This window comes from Bombyx mandarina, chromosome 15 (genome assembly GCF_030267445.1).
Source record: "Bombyx mandarina strain Sakado chromosome 15, ASM3026744v2".
In the NCBI taxonomy this organism is placed as follows: Eukaryota; Metazoa; Arthropoda; class Insecta; order Lepidoptera; family Bombycidae; genus Bombyx; species Bombyx mandarina.
In genome coordinates, this window is record NC_143221.1 from 4,795,303 (window position 1) to 4,817,724 (window position 22,422).

A 22,422-nucleotide genomic window follows, 5' to 3' on the forward strand; every position below is an offset into this window, starting at 1 on the left:
ACGTAATCTTTTTTTATCCTGAATTCGAAGTTAAATGGATGAAGTTTCTTCAAAATCTGCTAAACGAAAAATTGCGGTAGAATTTAAAGTACTCATTTTCTCGTCGAGTATTGATCTCACCTGCTGTTTGTTATCCTTTGAAAACGGTAACATCGTTGAGACGTGAAACATAATTTCGTGTCCTTGATGCATCGTGTAAATGGAATGGCTGCCAGTCATATCACCTGAGTCATTAAAACGCAATTTAGCTTTGACATGAGATATTCTTGATAGCGAACGTACAGGTAATGAAATACAAAAACATTTTCTGTTTACGATGAAAAAAAATGTTGAAATTTAAATACTTTACTGACCCGATAAATACCTTACTGAGGGATGTTACCTTTAACGTCGAGGCCGCCTCGGAAACGGTTCCATCCTCGTAATCGAATTTTATCACCCAAAAGTGAAATAAATCGTTCCCATTTCTCGTCGCCCTTTTCTGAAAGATTCCGAGAAATTTAAATGACCCTTCATAAAATTATTCTTTTTGTTTTTAGTTTACATTTGGCTGAATGTCATATTACATTTGGGGTAGGCACCGGCTTGGCTCTGTCCCTGGCATTGCTGAAGTCCATGGGCAACGGTAACTACTCACCATCAGGTGGGCCGTATGATCGTCTACCTGCAAGGGCAATAAAAAAAAATTGTCAATTCTACTAACCGTTCGAAAGCATCTCGTCGTCAGTTTTCTGACCTGGACTCATTAGCATCACGCCTATTTTAAAGTTCACAGAGCCTTCTTGCTCTTCGAGCAGCAGAACGTCTTTCTGAATTTCGGCGCATGTGATCTGATAGAAAATACATGTGCGTAAATATTGAACGACAAATGATTGCAAATGATGATGATTTTAGAAGTCGTCGTGGCCTAAGGGATAAGACTTCCGGTGCATTCGTGTTGAGCGATGCACCGGTGTTCGAATCCCAGGCGGTTACCAATTTTTGTAATGAATTACGTACTCAACAAATGTTCACGATTGACTTCCACGATGAAGGAACAACATCGTGTAATAAAAATGAAAACCGCAAAATTATAATTAGCATAATTACTGGTGGTAGGACCTCTTGTGAGTCCACGTGGATAGGTACCACCGCCCTGCCTATTTCTGCCGTGAAGCAGTAATGCGTTTCGGTTTGAAGGGTGGAGCAGCCGTTGTAACTATACTGAGATCTTAGAACTTATATCTCAAGATGTGTGGCGCATTTACGTTGTAGATGTCTATGGGCGCCAGTGACCACTTAACACCAGGTGGGCTGTGAGCACGTCCACCCATCTAAGCAATAAAATAAAAAAACATTGTGTAATTTGCGGCTTAAAAAGATTACCTCTCTCGGTACTTTGTCTACTTTCTCCATAGCTGGAAACTGGGCTAGTATTTGTTTTACCGTCGGCCTTGTTGCTTGACCGCCGCTTCCACTCCAGGCACTCGGTGGTAAATATATTTTGTGTGCGCCCTGAAAACATTACGAAGCGATAAAGAATATCGTAAAAACGGCGCAAGCCAGACGATACGTGAGTAATGAAATACGATTCGAAATAACTCAGGATTCCTAGAACCGATAAAAAGTGTCTAAGAATGAAATATTTAGATATTCGGAGATTTACATTTGCGACGTTTTAATCGAATATCAACATTATCGGGGAAACCGTATTTATTTGACATCTTATAAAATTAAATGTCGCGACGAAAAATTCGATAACATAATTCCATTCGTTTACGTACATAGATTTTCCAAGTTTTTTTTTTATTGCTTAGATGGGTTGAAGAGCTCACAGCCCACCTGGTGTTAAGTGGTTACTGGAGCCCATAGACGTCAACAACGCAAATGCGCCACCCACCTTGAGATATAAGTTCTAAAGTCTCAAGTATAGTTACAACGGCTGCCCCACCCTTCAAACCGGAACGCATTACTGCTTCACGGCAGAAATAGGCAGGGCGGTGGTACCTACCCGCGCGGACTCACAAGAGGTCCTACCACCAGTAATTACGCAAATTATAATTTTGCGGGTTTGATTTTTATTACACGATGTTATTCCTTGACCGTCGAAGTCAATCGTGATCATTTGTTGAGTACGTATTTCATTAGAAAAATTGGTACCCGCCTGAGATTCGAACACCGGTGCATCGCCCAACAAGTATGCACCGGATGTCTTATTCTTTAGGCCATGACGATTTCATAAAAATAGTACATATCCATCCGTAGACGTGTTTACAATACTTCTAAAAAGATGGTGCGCCGCTGTCTCGCTGAGGCTGTGTCATTGCTATTAAGCGACGGTGACCTCCGTCTTTCATCAGATAAAACAAAATACATTTAGTCAAAAAAGTACGTATCGGGAATTGGTGATTTGTTCCAAATTCAAATTTTTGTTTTTTTTGTTGTTGTTAGGTTAGCACAACTGTTTTCCATTTTGGCGCGGAGTTTGAGTTTCCGTTTACATTAGGTAACAATGTGATTTTTTTTAGTTATATCATGTCTAGTGTGCGTTGTGAATTTCATACCAAACAGAAAAAATGGAACAAAAAGTTTGTCTTAAATTTTGCATCGCCAATGGAATTTTCTGGTCAATCATTGAAAATGTTACAGAAGGCTTACAGTGAAACGAATTTACGTGTTTATGAGTGGTGGTACAATGCGTTCAAAATCGGTCGATATATATTGAAAGTTTTGCCTCGCTCTGGTATGCTGTGAACGTCTGCAACTGAAGTTATCATTGCAAAAGTAAAGGAAATAATGACTGACGGTCCTTCAAGTTTGAGAAAGATAGCCGCCAAACTATATGTCTCATAGGTCGATCGTAAAATTTTAAATAATCACTTGGGTATAAAATATGTTGCCGCTCGGCTAGTACCAAAACACCTGATTTTACTCCAAAACATCACCAAAATTCTATCGAGTAACAAACCTTATTTCCCAATATGGCTGCAACCGGACTTCTTTATTTTTCCTACACTCACATTACCACTTCGTGGTATCCGTTTTTCATTCGTAGAAGACATAAGGGCGATTTGCGGTGAGAAGTCAACTCCGTAAAAAGCGTTAAAAAATGTTTTGATGACTGGATTATTTGTTGGCATGAGCGTATCGTTTCTGATGGAGCATACTTTGAATTAAATTTGCACGAATAACTAACTTTTTGTTATTGATCTTATAAACGTTAGACTACACCGTTGAATTATTTTAATCATTTAATACCCATTGGCTACGACTTCAGACTTTTGTTATAAATTGCTGTCAGTATAAGTTTAAAGAATCGATTTGACTACTGAGCCTGGGGATCAATGTTTCGTCACGGAGAGGAGATCTCGTAAGATTACCATTAAAGTCTTGAGTTTACCTTATAAATTGGTATTATTAATTTCTAGCTTGTTCGTGATCAACGTTTTATAGTTTACGTGATTGATAGTCGGTATTCCAAAAAAAAAACAACAGGTCGTAAAAACAATCAACATGAGATAAATTTAGAGGAAGGAACTCATGAAAGTGTGGAATTAGATATTGTGCAATTTCTCATTCTAGCTTAAAATATCATATTAATATGTTTATAAAATGAAAAAAAAATTTAGAAACATGTTCACCATTTTGTTAAAAAGTATGGCACGTAGTAGTCCTGCTCCCCCTTCCTGAACAACGCTGAGAAGATATGGCTCCCTCGCTCCATCGACACCGATGTAATTCTGATGCACTGTTGGCAAAGTCAAAAACGATTGTCTGTAGCAATACTGATATGCTTTTAACAAAATGCTTATTATAATATATTAGTAATACTGTGACAAAGTGAAAAATTGTCAAGTTAAAGCTATTCGAAGAGACATATGCGGAATCATTAATAAATATCAAGTGTTTTATCTTTAGTATTTATCTTTGCAAAATTGTAGCTTTTAACATGACTACCGCTTTATAGTGGACAATTCAGACATAAATATAACAGTCCAATATACCTCAAATTGGGAACAAATATACTCGTTCTTATAGTCGTTATAGACGTATTAATTCCATTTCTACCTAAAGATGTATAAACTAAATAGAAAGAAAACTTATTTGTTCAGTTTTGACAGTTCTCGGAACTTGTTATTTATTGTTCACGATCGGTCAGGTCAGACTTTGCGAGATTAATAAGTTTTTTTTTCACTTGTCGCTTCGAAAATATCGTTGAGTGAAATAGTTTAAGCTCTATAAACTTAAGCGGTCCGATATTGACATTCAGGTCTATTGTTATTGATGATTGAGAAAGGTGCATTAAAAAATGAAAACGGGTCATCGTCTTCAACAAACCATACTAGTTCAAAGACTAGCAGATTGTTACGTTCAGGAATTCTTACGTTTCGCAGAAACGACATGACAAACGATTTCCCATTAATAAAACTAGTTATCGGTATAAACTCCGTCTACACACCTCAGTGAATAAACACGTTCTTGCTTCAAGCTTTCGGTGTTCCAAATACAATTTTCATATGGTAAAGGGAAAGGAAATTGGAACTCTACGGTTTTCTTCTTATTCTTACAGAATAGTCAATAGATATTTATTGAATAAGGCTTTAGAACGTATAATAAAAAAAATGCTAATGAAAATTTCTGGAAACTAAAATTCAATATGCGAAACATGAACACATAAATAGATGATTACAAGATTTCGCTTGCGAAAAAAAATGGTAGTTTTTTTTCAATTCTTAGCAATAACATTAAACTCTTTTGTAGTAAATAGGTTACGTTTGGTACGCGGGCGTGATCACAGTTTGTGAGGTAAAGGACACTAGATAATACTCACTTTTACCAAGAAAGTATTTGAAGTACCATCTTGTTTGGAACTCAGGGTTCTCAAGGACGGGCGCGCTGGGCGGTCCGAACAACTGCAAAGAAAAGAAACGTTCGAAATATTTTCATGTTTACCATGAATATAATTTGTGTAGTAATTAATGATAATTAAATAATAATTAGTATTATTTATTATTATTATTTATATTTATTTAAAATCTTATTAATTACACAATATTTTTTTTAAAAGATATTAAAAATATAATCTTTTAAAAATACTATATAAAAATAGATTGCCGCTGATTATTTATTATTATCATATAATTAAAATAAAGAAATAATAATAATGATAATTTAAAGTATTGATTTCCTAAAAAGATTAACCTAATCATATTTTGTTACAACGTCGAAAGTAATGAACTAAATAGTGGCGTTGCTGGTTACTATCAGACGTAAAGTGTGAAGTGTAAAAGTTTAACTACTTTAGATTGGGAAGTTTTTAGGGCTTGTTGTAAACGTTGTTGTAAACGTGCTCTTATTATTATTAAATGAATTTATGTCAGATAATATTAATCCATATTAATGTTAGTAACATTGATTTCTTATAAATGTAAATAAGGACATAGTAACAAAACAAAAGAACAACATAACTATACAATTGCAATAGTTGGCCAATACGAGCAATTTTTGTGGACCTGTCTACAATGATTGAGAAAAGGTCCATCTAATCTCGAAAATATTATGGTCAGGACGCTGTTGGAGCTAGCCCCTACCCTGCAGAGCAAGGATGCGCATCGCTTTCTTTTTATGGCATGGAAATCGTCCGTACGCGCCTCCGCAAACATGCAAATGCATATTATGTAATGCAATGTAATGTAATTATGCATCGTTATACTGTTATAGTTGCGGGTGTGTATCGTGATGCTTGGATTACTCTATATCCTTCTTAGCTGAGTTATTACGATTCCAAGATCGAATTTAGGGAGCACAGCTGTGGAAAAATGATCAACTGTTATTATTTGAGTCTTACTGCAATTGATAATAAGACCCATTAGTTGGCAGATGATTTCTAGAAACTTCTTCAACAGTCCCTTCATCTCTGCCTACGATGAAGCAAGCAGTGTGGTGTCTTTGCGTAGGTAACGAAGGCTCGGTTCTTTGTACCCACCAGCCCTAACATTTCCCGATCATTAAGAGTTTTCTGCATGACATGTTTTCTGTAGATATTCAACAAGATGGGAGAGATAAAGCAACCCTGGCGAACTCCCCTCTATAATTTAAAATTGTTCGAGGTGACCTTTTCAATGTTTAGGTACCTTTTCTTTTTAATTTCTTTCGGAAAACTGTCGAAAGGAAACTCAGACATAATCGCATGAAACATTTTTCTTTTCTCGAAACGTCCAATATTTCTTGTAGCTGATGAATTAGATTCGGCATCTGTTCGGCTTCAGTTTTTCTAAAGCCGTTAATCCTTCACGGCACGTTCTACTAGTGTTGTAGTATAGTTGAGTAAATTACATTTACTGACAAGAGTTGATTTATGAAGGCAATTAGTGGATAGTTAAGGTGGGGACGGACCATTTTGTCATGTATGCTAGTGCCATTGCTACTAAAGTGAATTAATTTTAGCGAAAAACAAAAGACAAAGTCTATATTATTTATTACCTAAATTATATTATTTATCTATATTATTTATTATGTAATGATGTCTTTTAATCTTATATAAAACATTTGTTATTCAAAATAATTATATATGTATTACAAATATATTACAAAAATACTTTCAGAAATACCTAAGTGAAATATTTTAAGGCCGGTCATGGGCTAATTATCAAATTACAAAAAGGGCTGCTTGTTATGTTTTATGACTTTATTACATTAACAAGTGTACAACAGCAAAAATATTTATTTGAAGTGTGACGATAATGTAAATTTACATATAGACAAACGAAATGTAACATCGACTGATGCCCGCATCGAATTGGAATAAATTTTGTTTTTTATCGATCTACATATTTTATTTGAAACATGAACGTACTATGAACCATGAATCTTTGGCCCAATTAATTAGGCTCGGATAATCCAATTGTTGTAATAAAAATACATTTAAAGACTAACACTAAATCGATTTCTTTAACAATACAGTACTGTTTAATTCTGGTATAAAATTGGTATGAAAACATTTTCTGTAAAGACTAATGGTGTTTATGAAAAAAAGACATTGACAACCACAAGGCTGCTCCCAGAAATTGCACCTATTTAGCAACTTTAATTTGGTACTCGACATGTTAAGTGTAACCTTTGATCATAGTATGAATCATCAAGACTGATAAGAGCCAGTAAGCTCGTAGCCAGTAATGTATGCGAAACGGTTAAATAAACAGATCGCTAAAACAGTTGTCTAGTGATGTAACATATCAATTGAAGGCCAATTTTGGAATACGATAGACACAAGTAATTGGACAGTTTGATATGTTGTGAATCAAATCTAGTTTTTAAGCTATTGCATAGCTTCTATCGCGGGCCTTGAGCGCGGCGACTGAATTAAGAAATTCCGTAACGAAAATAACCTGAAACCCCACTACGCCTACTATGTAGCTCGCGTTCATCACATTCACACGTTGCGCTGGTGTAGTGTTTGTGAATAAGCGCGCGGCGTGACGTCGCATTGCATGAGCATCATGAAAAGTCTGCCCATCTCTCTCTCACGCGGTCTAGCTTATGAATGTGAAGGGGACAGTTAAAGTTTTGCTTTTGTTAATGTTTATAAATATAGCGTGGTCTTATTTTTATTATTGTTTTAATATTAAATTATTATTGTCTAATTGTAATTGCATAAGTTGATAAAAAATGCTTTGCAATAGCTTTACCGCGGCAGTCCCCGAGTGCCACATGTCTTTTTTTTGGTCACTTAACCAACTCGATAACATAGTTTAGGTTGAAATCTGAAATATATTAACATACAACGAATTCAGAGATATTAAATAATAGTGCTTACTTTATCATTATTTAGTTTTTATTGATCTTTATTTTTATTTAACCGTTTATTACTAATTCACTTTTAAACGATATATATTTTGAATAGTGTTAAATTTCTTATTAAAGATGTGCAATACACGATTAGTAATGAACCACTGAAGAAGTTTTCTGCAACAGCAAACATTTTAAGTATTTTATTATTTGATGGTAGGACTTATTGAGAGTCCGCGCGGGTAGGTACCACCACCCTGCCTATTTCTGCCGTGAAGCAGTAATGCGTTTCGGTTTGAAGGGTGGGGCAGTCGTTGTAACTACACTTGAGACCTTAGAACTTATATCTCAAGATGGGTGGCGCATTTAAGTTGTAGATGTCTATGGGCTCCAGTAACCACTTAAGAGCAGGTGGGCTGTGAGCTCGTCCACCCATCTAAGCAATAAAAAAAACATTGGATCGCTTTGATTATTAATTACGAGCTTCGGGCACGCATCTCTAGGTTTGTGAACAGAAAAATATTAAATAAATAATATGTTGATTAGATGCCTACTTCATCCTTTTCGCCGAGAGAGTTTCCGTTTTCGAGCCGGTAACGGCGCACCACTGCATCCAAAGCGCCACCACCGTCGCTTGTGCCTGATAACTGAAAAGAAAAGTTTATGATCACTCGGATTTTTTTTGTTTTAAGGCAGGTAGCAGATTGTAACCCAATAAATATCGCAAATGCACCATAGCAGTCACTTCACATATTTTACATTTCGAGCTTATTAAATCGAAATATTTAAATCGAATTAGTCGTCCTAGGTTAAAGGATATGATTACCGGTGCATTCGTCGAGCAATGCAACGATGTTCGAATCCCGCAGGCGGGTACTAATTTTTGTAATGAAATACGTACTTAACAAATGTTCACGATTGACTTCCACGGTGAAGGAATAACATCGTGTAATAAAAATCAAAACCCGCAAAATTATAATTTGCGTAATTACTGGGGGTAGGACCTCCGCACGGGTAGGTACCACCGCCCTGCTCTGCTGCTCAGAGCTCAGCGGGCGCTCGCGGTGAGGGTCATCAGGGGGTACCGTACCATCTCTCAGGATGTGGCCTGTGCCCTCGCCGGATCCTTACCGTGGGACCTCGAGGCCGAAATCTTGGCCGCGACATACCGACGGAGAACACAGTCCTCGACTCGGGAACGGACACCCGGCCCGTCGGTTGTCGATCGATGGAGGCGTGCTGCGCGTGGTCTGGCGTATGCCAAATGGAGAGAGCGCTTGCTGGAGGAGCTCGGCCGAACTTCGGCCACTCGTCAGCGCACGCTCGAGGCACTGGTGCCTGTGCTGGAGGCATGGTCGGACCGGCGACACGGTGAGCTCTCCTTTCGCCTCACCCAGGTCCTTTCGGGGCATGGATGCTTCGGGAGGTATCTGTGGAGAGTCTGCGGAAGGGAGCCACATCCGGGCTGCCACCAGTGCGGGCACCCGAACGATGACGCCCAGCACGCGCTAGAAGCGTGCCCACGGTGGGAGCACCCGCGGCGAAACCTCGTCGCGGTGTTGGGGCAGGACCTCTCTTTGAGGGCTATCGTCGCCCGTATGGTAGAGGACCGGAGTTCGTGGGAGGCCATGGCTGGGTTTTGTGACTTGGTCATGGCGCTTCGTGAGGCTGAGGAGCGCGAAAGGGAATGGGATCCCTCTTCGGCTCCTCAGCGCAGAAGGCGGGGTGGACGGCGCGTGCGAGAGGCCGCCGCTCAGCCCTCGTAGGGACTATCGAGTGCCGGGTGCGGGGGCGCCCGGCACTCGACTGTTGGTCCGGTGGTGAAGCGGTGCAAGGTGGCTCCTGTGCGCCGCTCACGGTGTGTCTCCCGAGACGAGGTTCTACGGGATTTTCCCGGGGATGAAATCCCGTCTTAACATCAGTACGGGTACCGCCTAAGGCGAGACTTTCGGCGCGAATCGCGGTACCGTTAGTTTCGTGTAGTCGGTGTGGTGGAGCTCGATGGGGTTTAGTCGGTAGTCGTTCTGCGGGGCAAGTGCTTCGCGCGCCTTTTTCAAGGCGTAGTCTCCTGTGAGAAATTGGGGGAGGTGAAGGACCTCGGTCCTTCTCTTCTCCCCTTCTTCCTCTCAGGAGGCGCCGGAGTCCGACATAACCCGGTCCGTTACCCCCCTCGACCGGGTATCCGTAAATGGATTCCCCAGCGTTAAAAAAAAAAAAAAAAGGTACCACCGCCCTGCCTATTTCTCCGTGAAACGGTAATGCGTTTCGGTTTTAAGGGTGAGGCAGCCGTTGTAACTATACTGAGACCTTAGAACTTATATCTCAAGGTGGGTGGCACATTTACGTTGTAGATGTCTATGGGCTCCAGTGACCACGTAACAGCAGGTGGGCTGTGAGCTCGTCCACCCATTTAAGCAATGAAAAAATATACTCTGCTGTTTTGTGAAGATTTTGGGTTCGGCCCTGATATCCTGGATAAAAAGCGAAAGTTCGTTCCTTGCCTAGCCAAAGGAGAAATACGGAAAATTTGTAATATGAAAAAAAGGTTGCGTTTTCAATTTTCAAATAGCGGTCTGTCTGTCTAAGCTAGATAAAGCTGATATGAGAATTGCGTCGTGAGATGAGGACATTAAGAATTTTTAGAATAATAAATTAACAATGTGTTCTGTTTCAATGGGTAGATTAGAAACATCAGTTTTCAGTATATATCAAACGGCTTGCGTTCTTGCAAGTCCTTGAGGCAAAGGACTAGAAACTAGAACTGCCCTTTATGACAAGAGTTTTTTTAGTATGTCATCAAGAATATTTAATAAACTACCTATGAAAATTTTGAAGACAATAGATTTACAAGATTTTAAGCAAAATTTGCAAGTATTTTTATTAGATAAGGCTTACTATAGTATGTCAGAATATTTAGACGATAACTTTAGATAATTTAGATAATAAAGTAGAATAGAGTTCAATAATTATAATTTAAGTTTTTTTTATTTTTATGTAGATTATACTTACACCTAATATTTGTACACTTTACTAGCAGGACATAGTGATACATTTATTAATATTAACTTATTAATCTTTGTTAACCTATGACCACAAATAATAAATAAATAAATAAAAATAAATAAAAAAAGGTCTAAATCTCGGTTGCATAGATTAGCGGGTATTTTAATGCTTATTTAACTGTTCGATCACATAGCACGACACGAAAAAAATTGTAACAGAATATTTAATAACAAAACATTTTTATCCGTTATAAATTTTCTGTTATTCCATCGAAATAAATTTGAATTATTTATCGAAACTCAACGTTCTGGAAGTTTCTAACTCAACAGAAAATATTTTGTTATTGTTTACACTAACAAATAAAACAAGCGCTAACTCTCTTCATTAAAACTTGCCACGTGATTCATTTAAATCACGAGTTTGTATCGAAACTACAGGACCGGAATTAATTTCATCACGTTTGTCCCTTCGTCTTTCAGTCTATAGCTATGTCACCCAAAAACTGATAAATTTTGTTAATAATTGGATGTTTATAAGTAAAAAGACAATTGATTTTCAAAATAACATTATTTTCAAAATAGTAATTCCTAGTAGTACAGTTTTCATTATTTATTCATTTTCATCATTTGTGATACATGTTGGAGAGGGGGGACTCCCTAACAAAACCTTATATTTTGTAGGACAAATATTTTTTCACGTTATTTAGATAATTATCTCGATAATTAATAAAGAAAAATTCGGTTAGTAATAAATTTAAAAAATTCGAGAAATCAATATATTTTATCCTTGCTACCCCTAGTAAGCTACCATTTACCAACGTAAGGAAAAAAGTTGGGCGTCTAGTCAAAAGGAAGCTACTCACGAAAACTCAGCTTGTTAGTAATAAATGATGATAAGTGTACCAGGGATCCTGTATTATTACTGTACTGTTTTAACCTTTACTGTTTTAACCATTAAACAAAACTTGGATGGACTTTGTGTAAGAGGATATGCGAGAAAAGAGTGTGAGTGCAGGGATGGCGTGTGATAGGCCTGAATGGAAAAAGAGGACATGCTGCGCCGACGCCACATAGTGGGGTAAGGGCAAGGAGAAGATTTAACAACATGGACATCAGTTTCATTGAATACGTATCCTGGTACTTTTGTTCAGAATTGTCACACACGAAGAAAGTTTTATGAGGTCAAATAAATACGAGACGAGCACACGACCTATTTGGTGTTGTACAAGAGCCCACAGAAACACGACGTAAATGCCGCCACACAGCTTGAGACATGAAGCGTTAATGTCAATTATATTGTAAAACAGTTGTCCCACCTTTCAAAGCGGAACGCATCAATGATTCGCCTATGAAATAGGCAAGGCACCACACCCATTCCATCCTCTCAGCTTCGCGTAAGCGTGACCAAAATGCACCGGACGGCAACGAAATGGCAACAGACAGGGCCCTCGTCTGGACGCAGTCCTAGTTCCCTTAGTGACCAAGGGGATCGTTTTGATTATTTTCAATTTTGGTCAACTTGAGTTAGTACGGCTTCCGTCGCTACGAATGACTGGCAGACTGATGCTGCGCCGTGAGGAGTTCAGCAGCTGGTTAATATATCGGCGGAGCAATATGACTTCCGGGAGACCCACTCTCACCGCGAAACTTTAATACGTTCCGGGTTGAAGGGCGGGTCAGCAATTTCACTATAGAACTGAGTCTTGGAATTCATGTCTCAATGGTCCCATGGTGGCGGCAGTTATCTATGGGCTCCGGTAACTACTTAACATCAGGTGGGTCGTGAGTTCGTTCACGGTATTAAAAAGAAACTTCCTTTCTGAATTAAAAAAATCATTACGTGCTTTTAAGCAATAGAATAGTTATTGACACAAGGCGTCATAATGCATAGCATTTCTATAACAAAGCGCTGTTAGCGTCTTTACAGGTGAATCATATGAGAATAATTAATTATTTATTGTCATTTAAACAATAGAATATTTCTTGGAAAGTCACTATATTATCAACTGATCGATCATTTCATGATGTGAAGTGCTTCTTGATAGTCAGTATTGGGGTATATATAATAAATATACTTATTAAATACATGTCGACGCAAGTCCATGATAATTAACAAATGTAATTGTTCTGATTATGAAATCAATCATTGTGTCGAATAAATTGGTTGTTTTTAGTTATTAATTAGTTTTATGATTTTTGGAATGTGTTTTGCGTTAGAATAAAACCTAAAATGAATTGATGAAATTATTGAGTTGTTTAACAGTTGAAACATTCGTCGCCATTTGTAGACCGGATGTTTCAACTTTGTTTAAGATTTAAAAATTAATTCAATTGTTCATAATTACTTTCGAAATGTTTAATTAGTTTACGAATTATTTTTGTAATTAAAATTAATCATTTAGAGAAGTTGCAATTTAAATAGTGCGTTGACGTTTTGCCGCCCTACGCCATCTTTTAGTGTTTAATTTCGCTGGCGCACGAAACTACGATAGACGAATGTTAAAACACTTTTTGTTCGAGCGCCGGGCGGTGAAGACGTGGTGAGCTGGTGTATTATATCTTGTGAGTACCTACCTATTGTTTTATTATAATTGTGATTATAAAACTATTATTTTGAGAACCCTCTGGTGTCTTGTAAAATAAATTGTTTAGTGTGTTTCTGGTTGTGTTTTATTGTTTGCGATGAGTGCGCTGAATAGTGAAGGCAGTGAAGTTAGCAATGCTGACGTCACTGCTTTTAAAAGTTCCTCTGGACCAAACCCCTCGTCATCAGAAGTGGGATCATCACCCACATCTGCTCGTCATTCTGTTACAAACAATCAACATAGTGATGCTTCGGTTAGCGGGGTCCCAGTGGAATTTTTGGCGCAAATGTTGCAAATGATGAAGCACATGTACGATCGTATGACAGCAATACCGGACACAAAAGATAAAATCAGTGACGCGTTTTTACCATCATACGATCCGGACGCAAATATAGGGGTGCGAGAGTGGTGTAAACATGTGACCACGGCCATGGAAACCTGCAACCTGAGCGATTATGATGTCAGAATGAAAGTCAGTAGTTCGCACAAAGGTCGTGCAAGGTTGTGGGTTGACAACTGGCTCATCTTAACCTCCACGTGGCAGGAATTGCGTGATTTTATGATAACAACCTTTGAAACTCAAAATAGGTATTCTCGTGATATAGTCCGTTTTCGGGAACATAGTTACGATAATTCAAAGGACATAGTTCTTATCACAGGCTTGATGTTATGGAGACGTGTCACTAGGGATAAATTATCGGATGATGACGTGGTTGAGGCTGTGATTGGTTGCATTGGAGATGAGCGTTTGAGAATCGAATTATTGAACGTCAGGGCTACTTCCGTACCAGAGTTGATTTCTGTAGCTTTCTCAATAAAGCGCAGTAAGCGACCTTATCCTTGTTCATCAAATATGCAACAGGGCCCTGTCAAACGAGAACGATTCTTGGATAAGCCGTCTTTATATTTATTGTCAACAGTGTAGAAAGCCCGGTCATGATACTCGAGATTGCCGTTACCGTGATAAGGCTGATAACCCTCAACTGCGACATCATGATGATAAAACCGTTCCTCAAAGGGATAATAAGCCGACCTGTACGTTCTGTTCACGAACAGGTCACACATATGAAACTTGTTATAAACGTGAACGAACAATTGTCTCGAATGTTAATTGCGTAGGTGTACCTAAATTAAACTCCATGCCGGTGTTGATGGGGGGTTAAAATTTTTTCGGGGTTTTTGATAGCGGGGCGCAATGTTCGGTAATACGCGAATCGGTTGCTTCAAAATTACCGGGTAAAAGAACGAATGTCTTAACGTTAATTATCTAAAGGGCTTAGGACAGTTTACAGTAGTGTCATTATCAAGGTTGATAACCATTTGCGTGATCGATGATATAAGGGTCGAACTTCATTTCCACATAGTCCCGGATTATGAAGTGTGTTCAGATATGTTGATAGGCATGAATCTTGTGGAAAATACAAATTTAAGTATGATGGTGAATTCAAAGGACGTGACATTGATTCATCAGCCCACGATTTTCCACATGCGATTACAAAGCGAAACGTTTCACAATTTGGATTGTGACTCAATGGATAGGGATCAAATAAACGAACTTACGTTGTTAGTAGCAAAATTTGAACACCTTTTTATGCAGGGTTACCCTCACACACGTGTTAATACCGGTGAACTCTAAATACGTTTGAAAGACCCGAACAAGTGTGTTGAGCGTAGGCAATATAGATTGAGTCCAATTGAACGACAAAAAGTTCATGAGAGAGTTACTTGAACACAATATTTTTCGAAAGAGCAAGTCACCTTTCTCCAGTCCGATCATTTAGTCAAAAATAAAAACGGCAAAGATCGCATGTGCGTGGACTATCGCGAGCTGAATAGAAACACTGAGGGATCACTATCCTCTGCCTATGATTTCCGATCAAATAGACCAATTAGCGGGTGGTTATTATTTCTCTACTTTTGATATAGCAGTGGGCTTCACCAGATCCTCATCTCTGCACCAGATCCCCATCTCTGAAGGGTTTATTGAAAAGACTGCCTTCGTAGCACCGGACGGCATGCACGAGTACTTGGCCGTGCCATCCGGTCTCAGTAATGCATGTTCCGTTTACCAGAGGTGCATGAATAGGGCTTTAGCTGACCTTCTAAATTCACCTGACCAGGTCTGCCAAGTCTACGTCGAGGACGTACAAGCAAAATGTAGTGAATTTACAGAAGGTTTGTCTCGTATCGAACGGGTACTTATCGCATTACAAGATGCCAGGTTTTCTATAAATATTGAGAAAACTGCCTTCCTTAAACGCTCTATCGAGTACTTGGGCAATATAATTACAAACGGACAGGTTAGTTCTAGCCCAAAGAAAGTGGAGGCTTTAACGAGGGCACCTATTCCACGAACTGCTAAACAAGTAAGGCAATTCAATGGCTTCGCCGGATATTTTCGTCGTTTCATTCCCAATTTATCGCGTGTGATGGTACCGCTTTATGAGCTAACAAAGAAAGACTCAAAATGGGAATGGAATGAAAGGTACGATGAGGTCAGAAATAAAATCATACATGCATTTGTCTACTGCGCCTACCCTTGCATTATTTCAGGAAAACGCACCAGTTGAGCTTTACACAGATGCGAGCAGTCTCTGTTACGGCGCAGTATTCATTCAGATCATTGGAGGACGCCAGCATCCAGTCGCGTACATGAGCTAGCGTACCACTGACACAGAGCCGCTACCATTCATACGAACTCGAGACGCTAGCAGTGAAACCCTACAACTGAAATGGCGATCAACATCATGACCAAGGACGCAGAGTCGCTGCAAATTGAACAACGTCGTGACGATACTCTTCGTCTTGTGATAAACAGCATGTCAACCGACAACCCAACTCCCAGCTACGTTCTTGAGGACGGCGTGCTGAAGAAATTACTCGCTGATCCTTCCATACTCGGTTTGTAGATAACTGCGTTATATGCAGAACCTTGAAGGGACCTTCAGGTGCAATCCAGGCACAGCTCCACCCAATACAAAAACCTACTGCAGCGTTTAAGTAATCCACATGGACGTTACCGGCAAACTTGGTACGAGAAACGCTGAAGGTCAGGACGAATATGTGATAGTTATCATTGACGCCTTTACCAAATACATCCTGCTTAGTTACTCTAACGACAAGAGTTAAAGCAGCACTGAAACGAGTCGTGCAGTTATTCGGGACCTCAGTCCAGGTAGTGATTGATGGCGGCCGAGAGTTTCTCTGCGAATTCGAAGCCTATTGCGATCAATTTGCATGCTATAGCGCCAGGAGTAAGCCGAGCAAACGGGAAAGTGGAATGAGTAATGGGTACCTTGAAAAAATTCACTTACAATAACAAGGAACTATGACACTGAAAAGTGGCAAAACTGCCTTGGAAGCCCTTCAACTTGCATTTAATTGCATCCCACACAGTAACAGGATGCGCGCCACTTATTCTCCTGACACGCCGTAAGCACACCGTTCCGCCAGAACTTTTAGGAGGGCGCCCACGTAAGGTGGCGCACTATCAGCTACGCCGGACTCCACATCCTGGGGAACAGGAGACCGTGTCGACGGGCGCCAACGATGACATCGAAGAACAGACCACAGCCCAAGTAGTCGATACACCGGAACCACCATCAACGTCTACATTACAAACCACCCAGTTATTGGACGCTTAAGTGTTAGTGTAACATTGATTAGAAGTTTAGTGTAACATTTTAAGTGTACATAGGTAGTACAGCATCATTTATTGAGGATGTTAAATTCTGTACGACACGTATCTTCTTTTATCATTTTCAGAGCCTCTGGGGACCACGGTCAGAAACATAAGACCCAGGCCCCAGCATCGACTTACCCTGATCCTTTAGGACCCCTGTGGACCACGGCGTACGGGACCGCTCAGCGCCACAGCAGCAATTCCCTGTGAGCTTCATCAATAAGCTACGGTAACAGGCTACATAACTTTCCGAGCCCCTAGGGACCACGGTCATTGGAGAGACCTAGGCCCTAGCATCGACCTACCTACATCCCCTAGAGCCCCTGTGGACCACGGCGTACGAGACCGCTCAGCGCCACAGCAGCAATCCCTGTGAGCTTCATCAATAGCTACGGTAACAGACTACATAACTTTCAGAGCCCCTAGGGACCACGGTCATTGGAGACCTAGGCCCTAGCATCGACCTGCCTACATCCCCTAGAGCCTCTGTGGACCACGGCGTACATGACCGCTCAGCGCCACAGCACGCCTGTTCGAGAAATATAATCATGTAAGTAGGCGTTGGGCATTTGCATGTCAACAAATCAGAAATGTAATCAATCAGTTACTATTTTGCTCACATTCCTTTATATCCTTAACTTTATGAACCTAATGATTTGCGGTGTACCAAAATTTATTTTACGGGAACCGCGACTGGTGCTGAGCACGCACCGTCTCGCAGAATGGCCGTGTCGACGCAAGTCCATGATAATTAACAAATGTAATTGTTCTGATTATGAAATCAATCATTGTGTCGAATAAATTGGTTGTTTTTAGTTATTAATTAGTTTTATGATTTTTGGAATGTGTTTTGCGTTAGAATAAAACCTAAAATGAATTGATGAAATTATTGAGTTGTTTAACAGTTGAAACATTCGTCGCCATTTGTAGACCGGATGTTTCAACTTTGTTTAAGATTTAAAAATTAATTCAATTGTTCATAATTACTTTCGAAATGTTTAATTAGTTTACGAATTATTTTTGTAATTAAAATTAATCATTTAGAGAAGTTGCAATTTAAATAGTGCGTTGACGTTTTGCCGCCCTACGCCATCTTTTAGTGTTTAATTTCGCTGGCGCACGAAACTACGATAGACGAATGTTAAAACACTTTTTGTTCGAGCGCCGGGCGGTGAAGACGTGGTGAGCTGGTGTATTATATCTTGTGAGTACCTACCTATTGTTTTATTATAATTGTGATTATAAAACTATTATTTTGAGAACCCTCTGGTGTCTTGTAAAATAAATTGTTTAGTGTGTTTCTGGTTGTGTTTTATTGTTTGCGATGAGTGCGCTGAATAGTGAAGGCAGTGAAGTTAGCAATGCTGACGTCACTGCTTTTAAAAGTTCCTCTGGACCAAACCCCTCGTCATACATATATACCTAGTCAGGTCATAAATTCTGTCACATGTTTAATGTAAAATAATTGAAACAAGTTTATTCATTATGTAACCATTCATATACCAAAATGAACTTAACAAAACATAGATTCTTATGACACTAAAGTTTATTCAAAATGACCTCCGTGATTTTGAATACAGGCCTTCAATCTGCGCGGCCAGTCGTCTATCGCAGCACGAACGAGGTCCATGTCAATATCGGCGGCTGCCTTAATCAAAGATGTCTTGAGTGACTCCAAATTGGGATGAGGCTTTGAGCACGCCTTTTCCTCCAAGTGTTGTCATATCTTGTAATCTAACGGATTCAAATCTGGACTGGAGGAGGGTCAGTCTTCGTGCCGGATGAAGTCGATTTCACGCGCCGCCAGCCAGTCTTGTGTGCTCTTCGCTCTATGAGCTGTCGCCGAATCTTGTTCGAATACCCAGTGCCTGTTATTGAACATGGTATGAGAAACAGGTTCCACAAGGTTCGTCAGGACTGTATTTTGATACACAACTGCATTCGTTTTTACACCTTTCTCACAAAAATGTACCTCTGTTAAGCCCCAATAAGAAACTCCCAACCATACCATGAGCGAGGATGGAAAATGACCTCGTTGGACACGCGGAATACGGTTGCTCGCTTCTTCACTACTGTGTGCGTACGCCTTATCATTTTATTTGTTGTAGCTCTCTTCTACGGTAAAAAAATTTTCATCCGAAAAAAGAATTTCCCGATATTTTTTCCCGCGTACCGCTTCAACAAAGCGCGGCATCTCTTCAGTCTCAGGTCCATTAGACGAGCATTCAAACGATGTCCTGTTTTTCTTCGATATGCCCGAAGCCCTAAGTCTTCATTTAACACCCTTTTCACCGTGGTTCTGCTTAACCCCATCTGAAGGGCCAACAGTTTCTGCTTGCGTTTGGGATTTCATTGAATTCGCGTCTTCACAGCTTTTATCACTGCTGGAGTCCTAACAGACCGAGGGCGACCACTTCTTGACCTGTCATCTACACTAGAGTCTTCATTGTATCTTTTGATGGTACGATAAACGAATCTTTTGGTTATATTCAAAATTTTCAGTATGTTAAAAATTTGAATTGGCGCGTAACCGCAACGATGCAACGCAATAACTGCAACACGGTCTTCTTTAAGCGTCCACTCCATATTTAAAAATGAGTAAAATTCTAAAAGTATACATTTTTATTTTCCGGAACAATTCGAAATGCGAATTCAATAAACTTTTTTGTGGCCAGCATTCTAAAAGAAAAGTTTTTACTGTGTGACATACTTATGACCTGACTAGTTACAATCATACGTAAAATAATATATTTAACAATGATGTAATAGATACAAACAGGAAATACCGTGTAATATATGCCAACCAGAGATTGGATATCAAAAGTCATCAATCAAATCGAGAGACTCCAATATTACGTTTTTATTTCAAATCATATTAAAAATTATGAATGTCTATTCCCCTCCGAGGATAACCGCTTTGTAAAAAAAAAACTCTCATGAATATTTGATTGCTTTTAAGGGCGAGTCACTAATGAAATTTTGAAAGATATCTGTTTCGAGGATACATTCTTCCAAGATTTATGAAAATTAATTTGTTTTTCTTTTATCTCAAATTATGTTCTCCGTGAATTTTTGCTTGTAATTTTAATTATTTTACATGTTCGATTGTAACTGACGAGCATTACATCTATCTCTCATCTCATGGCTGTGTGGGGTCAGCCAATCTCTTCCCATAAGGCTCGAAAAGCCGCTAAGCGATTCATTGGAAAATAATAGGCAATAGCGTTTTCCTATTAGCAATTTCTTGAAAACAGAAATTTCTACTTCGGCCAAAGCTCATGATTTTACACTCAAGGCTGTTTGTCGCTAGAAATAAGCAAAGTGGCAATGATAATCCAAGAGTGTCATTTAAAGCTTACTACTCGGTGGAAACAAAAATTGAAAATTTTGAAGTGTAACTTATTTAGGCGCATTGAGAGTAAAATTTAACTCGCGACAGATTCGTTACGGCTAGGGAGAAAAGATACAGCTTAGGAAGAGCGCGAGTGAGAAAATAGACGGAGCGTCTCACGAACCACTCCACGAGAGTGGGGAGAGGGAGAAAACGAGCTATGTCGTTTCTCACACATTCTGTTTGCGGATGTAGGCCACTAGATGATTTGTTATTAATTTCTCATTGCTCCTGTAGATGGCAGTAACATATTAACTATCTTATGTTTTATTTTTAATAAAGGTTTAAAAAAATATATAATTATTATTCTATAGATAATTTAAAAAATATATAAATGGTGAAGAGGTCGTTTCTCTTATACATTCTATTACACTATGTTATTGTTCCTATTAGCCACCACTACAGCTTTCATTGCATCTGATCTCGTTTCATTAAATTTAATCCCATTTAATTACAGTCTCAAAAAATCGATTTCTTCTCATTTTGCACCAAATCATTTTTCAAATGGGAACATAGATACGTATTTAATAATTGAAGATTTTTTAAACTCGACACTGGCAACAATGGCATCGTAAGAAGTCTTACTTAAAAAAAAAAGAAGTGGACGCAGACACAACACTTTGAAGGCCTTTGCCTACTTTGACAGATAAATTAAAATTACATTAAAATTTACAATTAATTCTGCTCAGTTTTTTTTTATTTTTTTATTGCCCTTGTAGGCAGACGAGCATACGGCCCACCTGATGGTGAGTGGTTACCGTTGCCCATGGACTTCAGCAATGCCAGGGGCAGAGCCAAGCCGCTGCCTACCGCTTAATACTCTCCACAAGCCTCGTTTGAAGAAGGACATGTCATAGCGCTCGGGAAACACCGTGGAGGGGAGCTCATTCCATAGCCGGATGGTACGTGGCAAAAAAGATCTCTGGAAACGCACTGTGGATGACCGCAGTGGCTCCAGGTAGTATGGATAAACTCTACTCCGGTGGCGGGCGGTGCGATGGTAAAAACGAGATGCCGGTATCATCTCGAACAATTCAGTTTGTTTCATTTGTTGTCTATTAATTTAGTCGTAATATGATATTTAAAAAGCTTTCGATGCAGGCATACTCTTATTCATGTTTATGAATTTTCGATGCTTCGTCGTCTGTCAGTTAGGAAAAACTGGGTCGACCTAAATAATAAGGGTCAATTCATATCGCAGAGTCATGCTCAGGAGGAGAGTGATGCCTCGACCATACCTCAACGCTGCTCACTCTGTGTATGACTTGTCTCATATCAAATTGTTATGGATCAAAGAGCCTTTGTAAACGAGAACTAAACAACGCGGAGTGACACGACAACCCTCGTCACCATCATAACCTTAATCGCCTATACAAGGCGTCGGATGCGTGCCTACGTTCAGACCTAGTGATATAATACAGAAGACTTTGAATTTTATTACTTTAATCTTGCAAATAACGAAAAAATGAGAATAGAAATAAATCTTTTAAAAAAATTATCGGCCCCCTTATCTAAAGAGAGATTTTCCGCTGTGAATTTAAATATAAATGTAATTAAAATATATTAAATATAAATTGTAACCGTAAATATAAATTTTATAAAAGAGTCTGTTAAAGAATTACATAAAAATTAAAAACATTGTGTTTTTTTTTGTTAATTTTACTTTGTAAGAACAGAAAACCGTTCACCGGGAAAAGTGTTTGGTAAACTTAATGACGATACGACGTAGCAGTGATGACCCTTTAAGGTAGCGTTTGTGAATAAGCATTCCAGATCTATAGAATAATAAGATTGAGATAATACGACAAATATTTCGGAGCCGTCGTTCGTGTGTGACATAAAACTTAAGTGTTGATTTTTGTTTTAATTAAAACAATTTCATAGTTTTTTTTATTGTTTCTAAATAAAACTTAAATTAGTTCTACGTATTTTTTTGTGATCATCTAAACAGAATGGATTTCAAAATGCTGCAGTGTGAAAATGGTAATTTTAATG

At 39.0% G+C, this 22,422-nt stretch overlaps 1 protein-coding gene across 6 annotated transcripts in view; it reads right to left on the reverse strand.

Annotated features, from left to right (window-relative positions):
- Positions 1-22,422, reverse strand: part of LOC114245449 (GTPase-activating Rap/Ran-GAP domain-like protein 3) — a 216,169-nt gene that overhangs the window by 14,254 nt on the left and 179,493 nt on the right. For all 6 annotated transcript variants that reach the window (XM_089732744.1, XM_028177615.2, XM_089732745.1 and 3 more), the window contains 7 exons: positions 8,322-8,414; positions 4,811-4,892; positions 3,621-3,727; positions 1,366-1,494; positions 704-830; positions 383-481; positions 121-224 (listed from right to left, as the gene is read on the reverse strand). In XM_089732744.1, the coding sequence (XP_089588870.1) occupies positions 121-224; positions 383-481; positions 704-830; positions 1,366-1,494; positions 3,621-3,727; positions 4,811-4,892; positions 8,322-8,414 (741 nt within the window). The remainder of the gene's footprint in view (positions 1-120; positions 225-382; positions 482-703; positions 831-1,365; positions 1,495-3,620; positions 3,728-4,810; positions 4,893-8,321; positions 8,415-22,422) is intronic.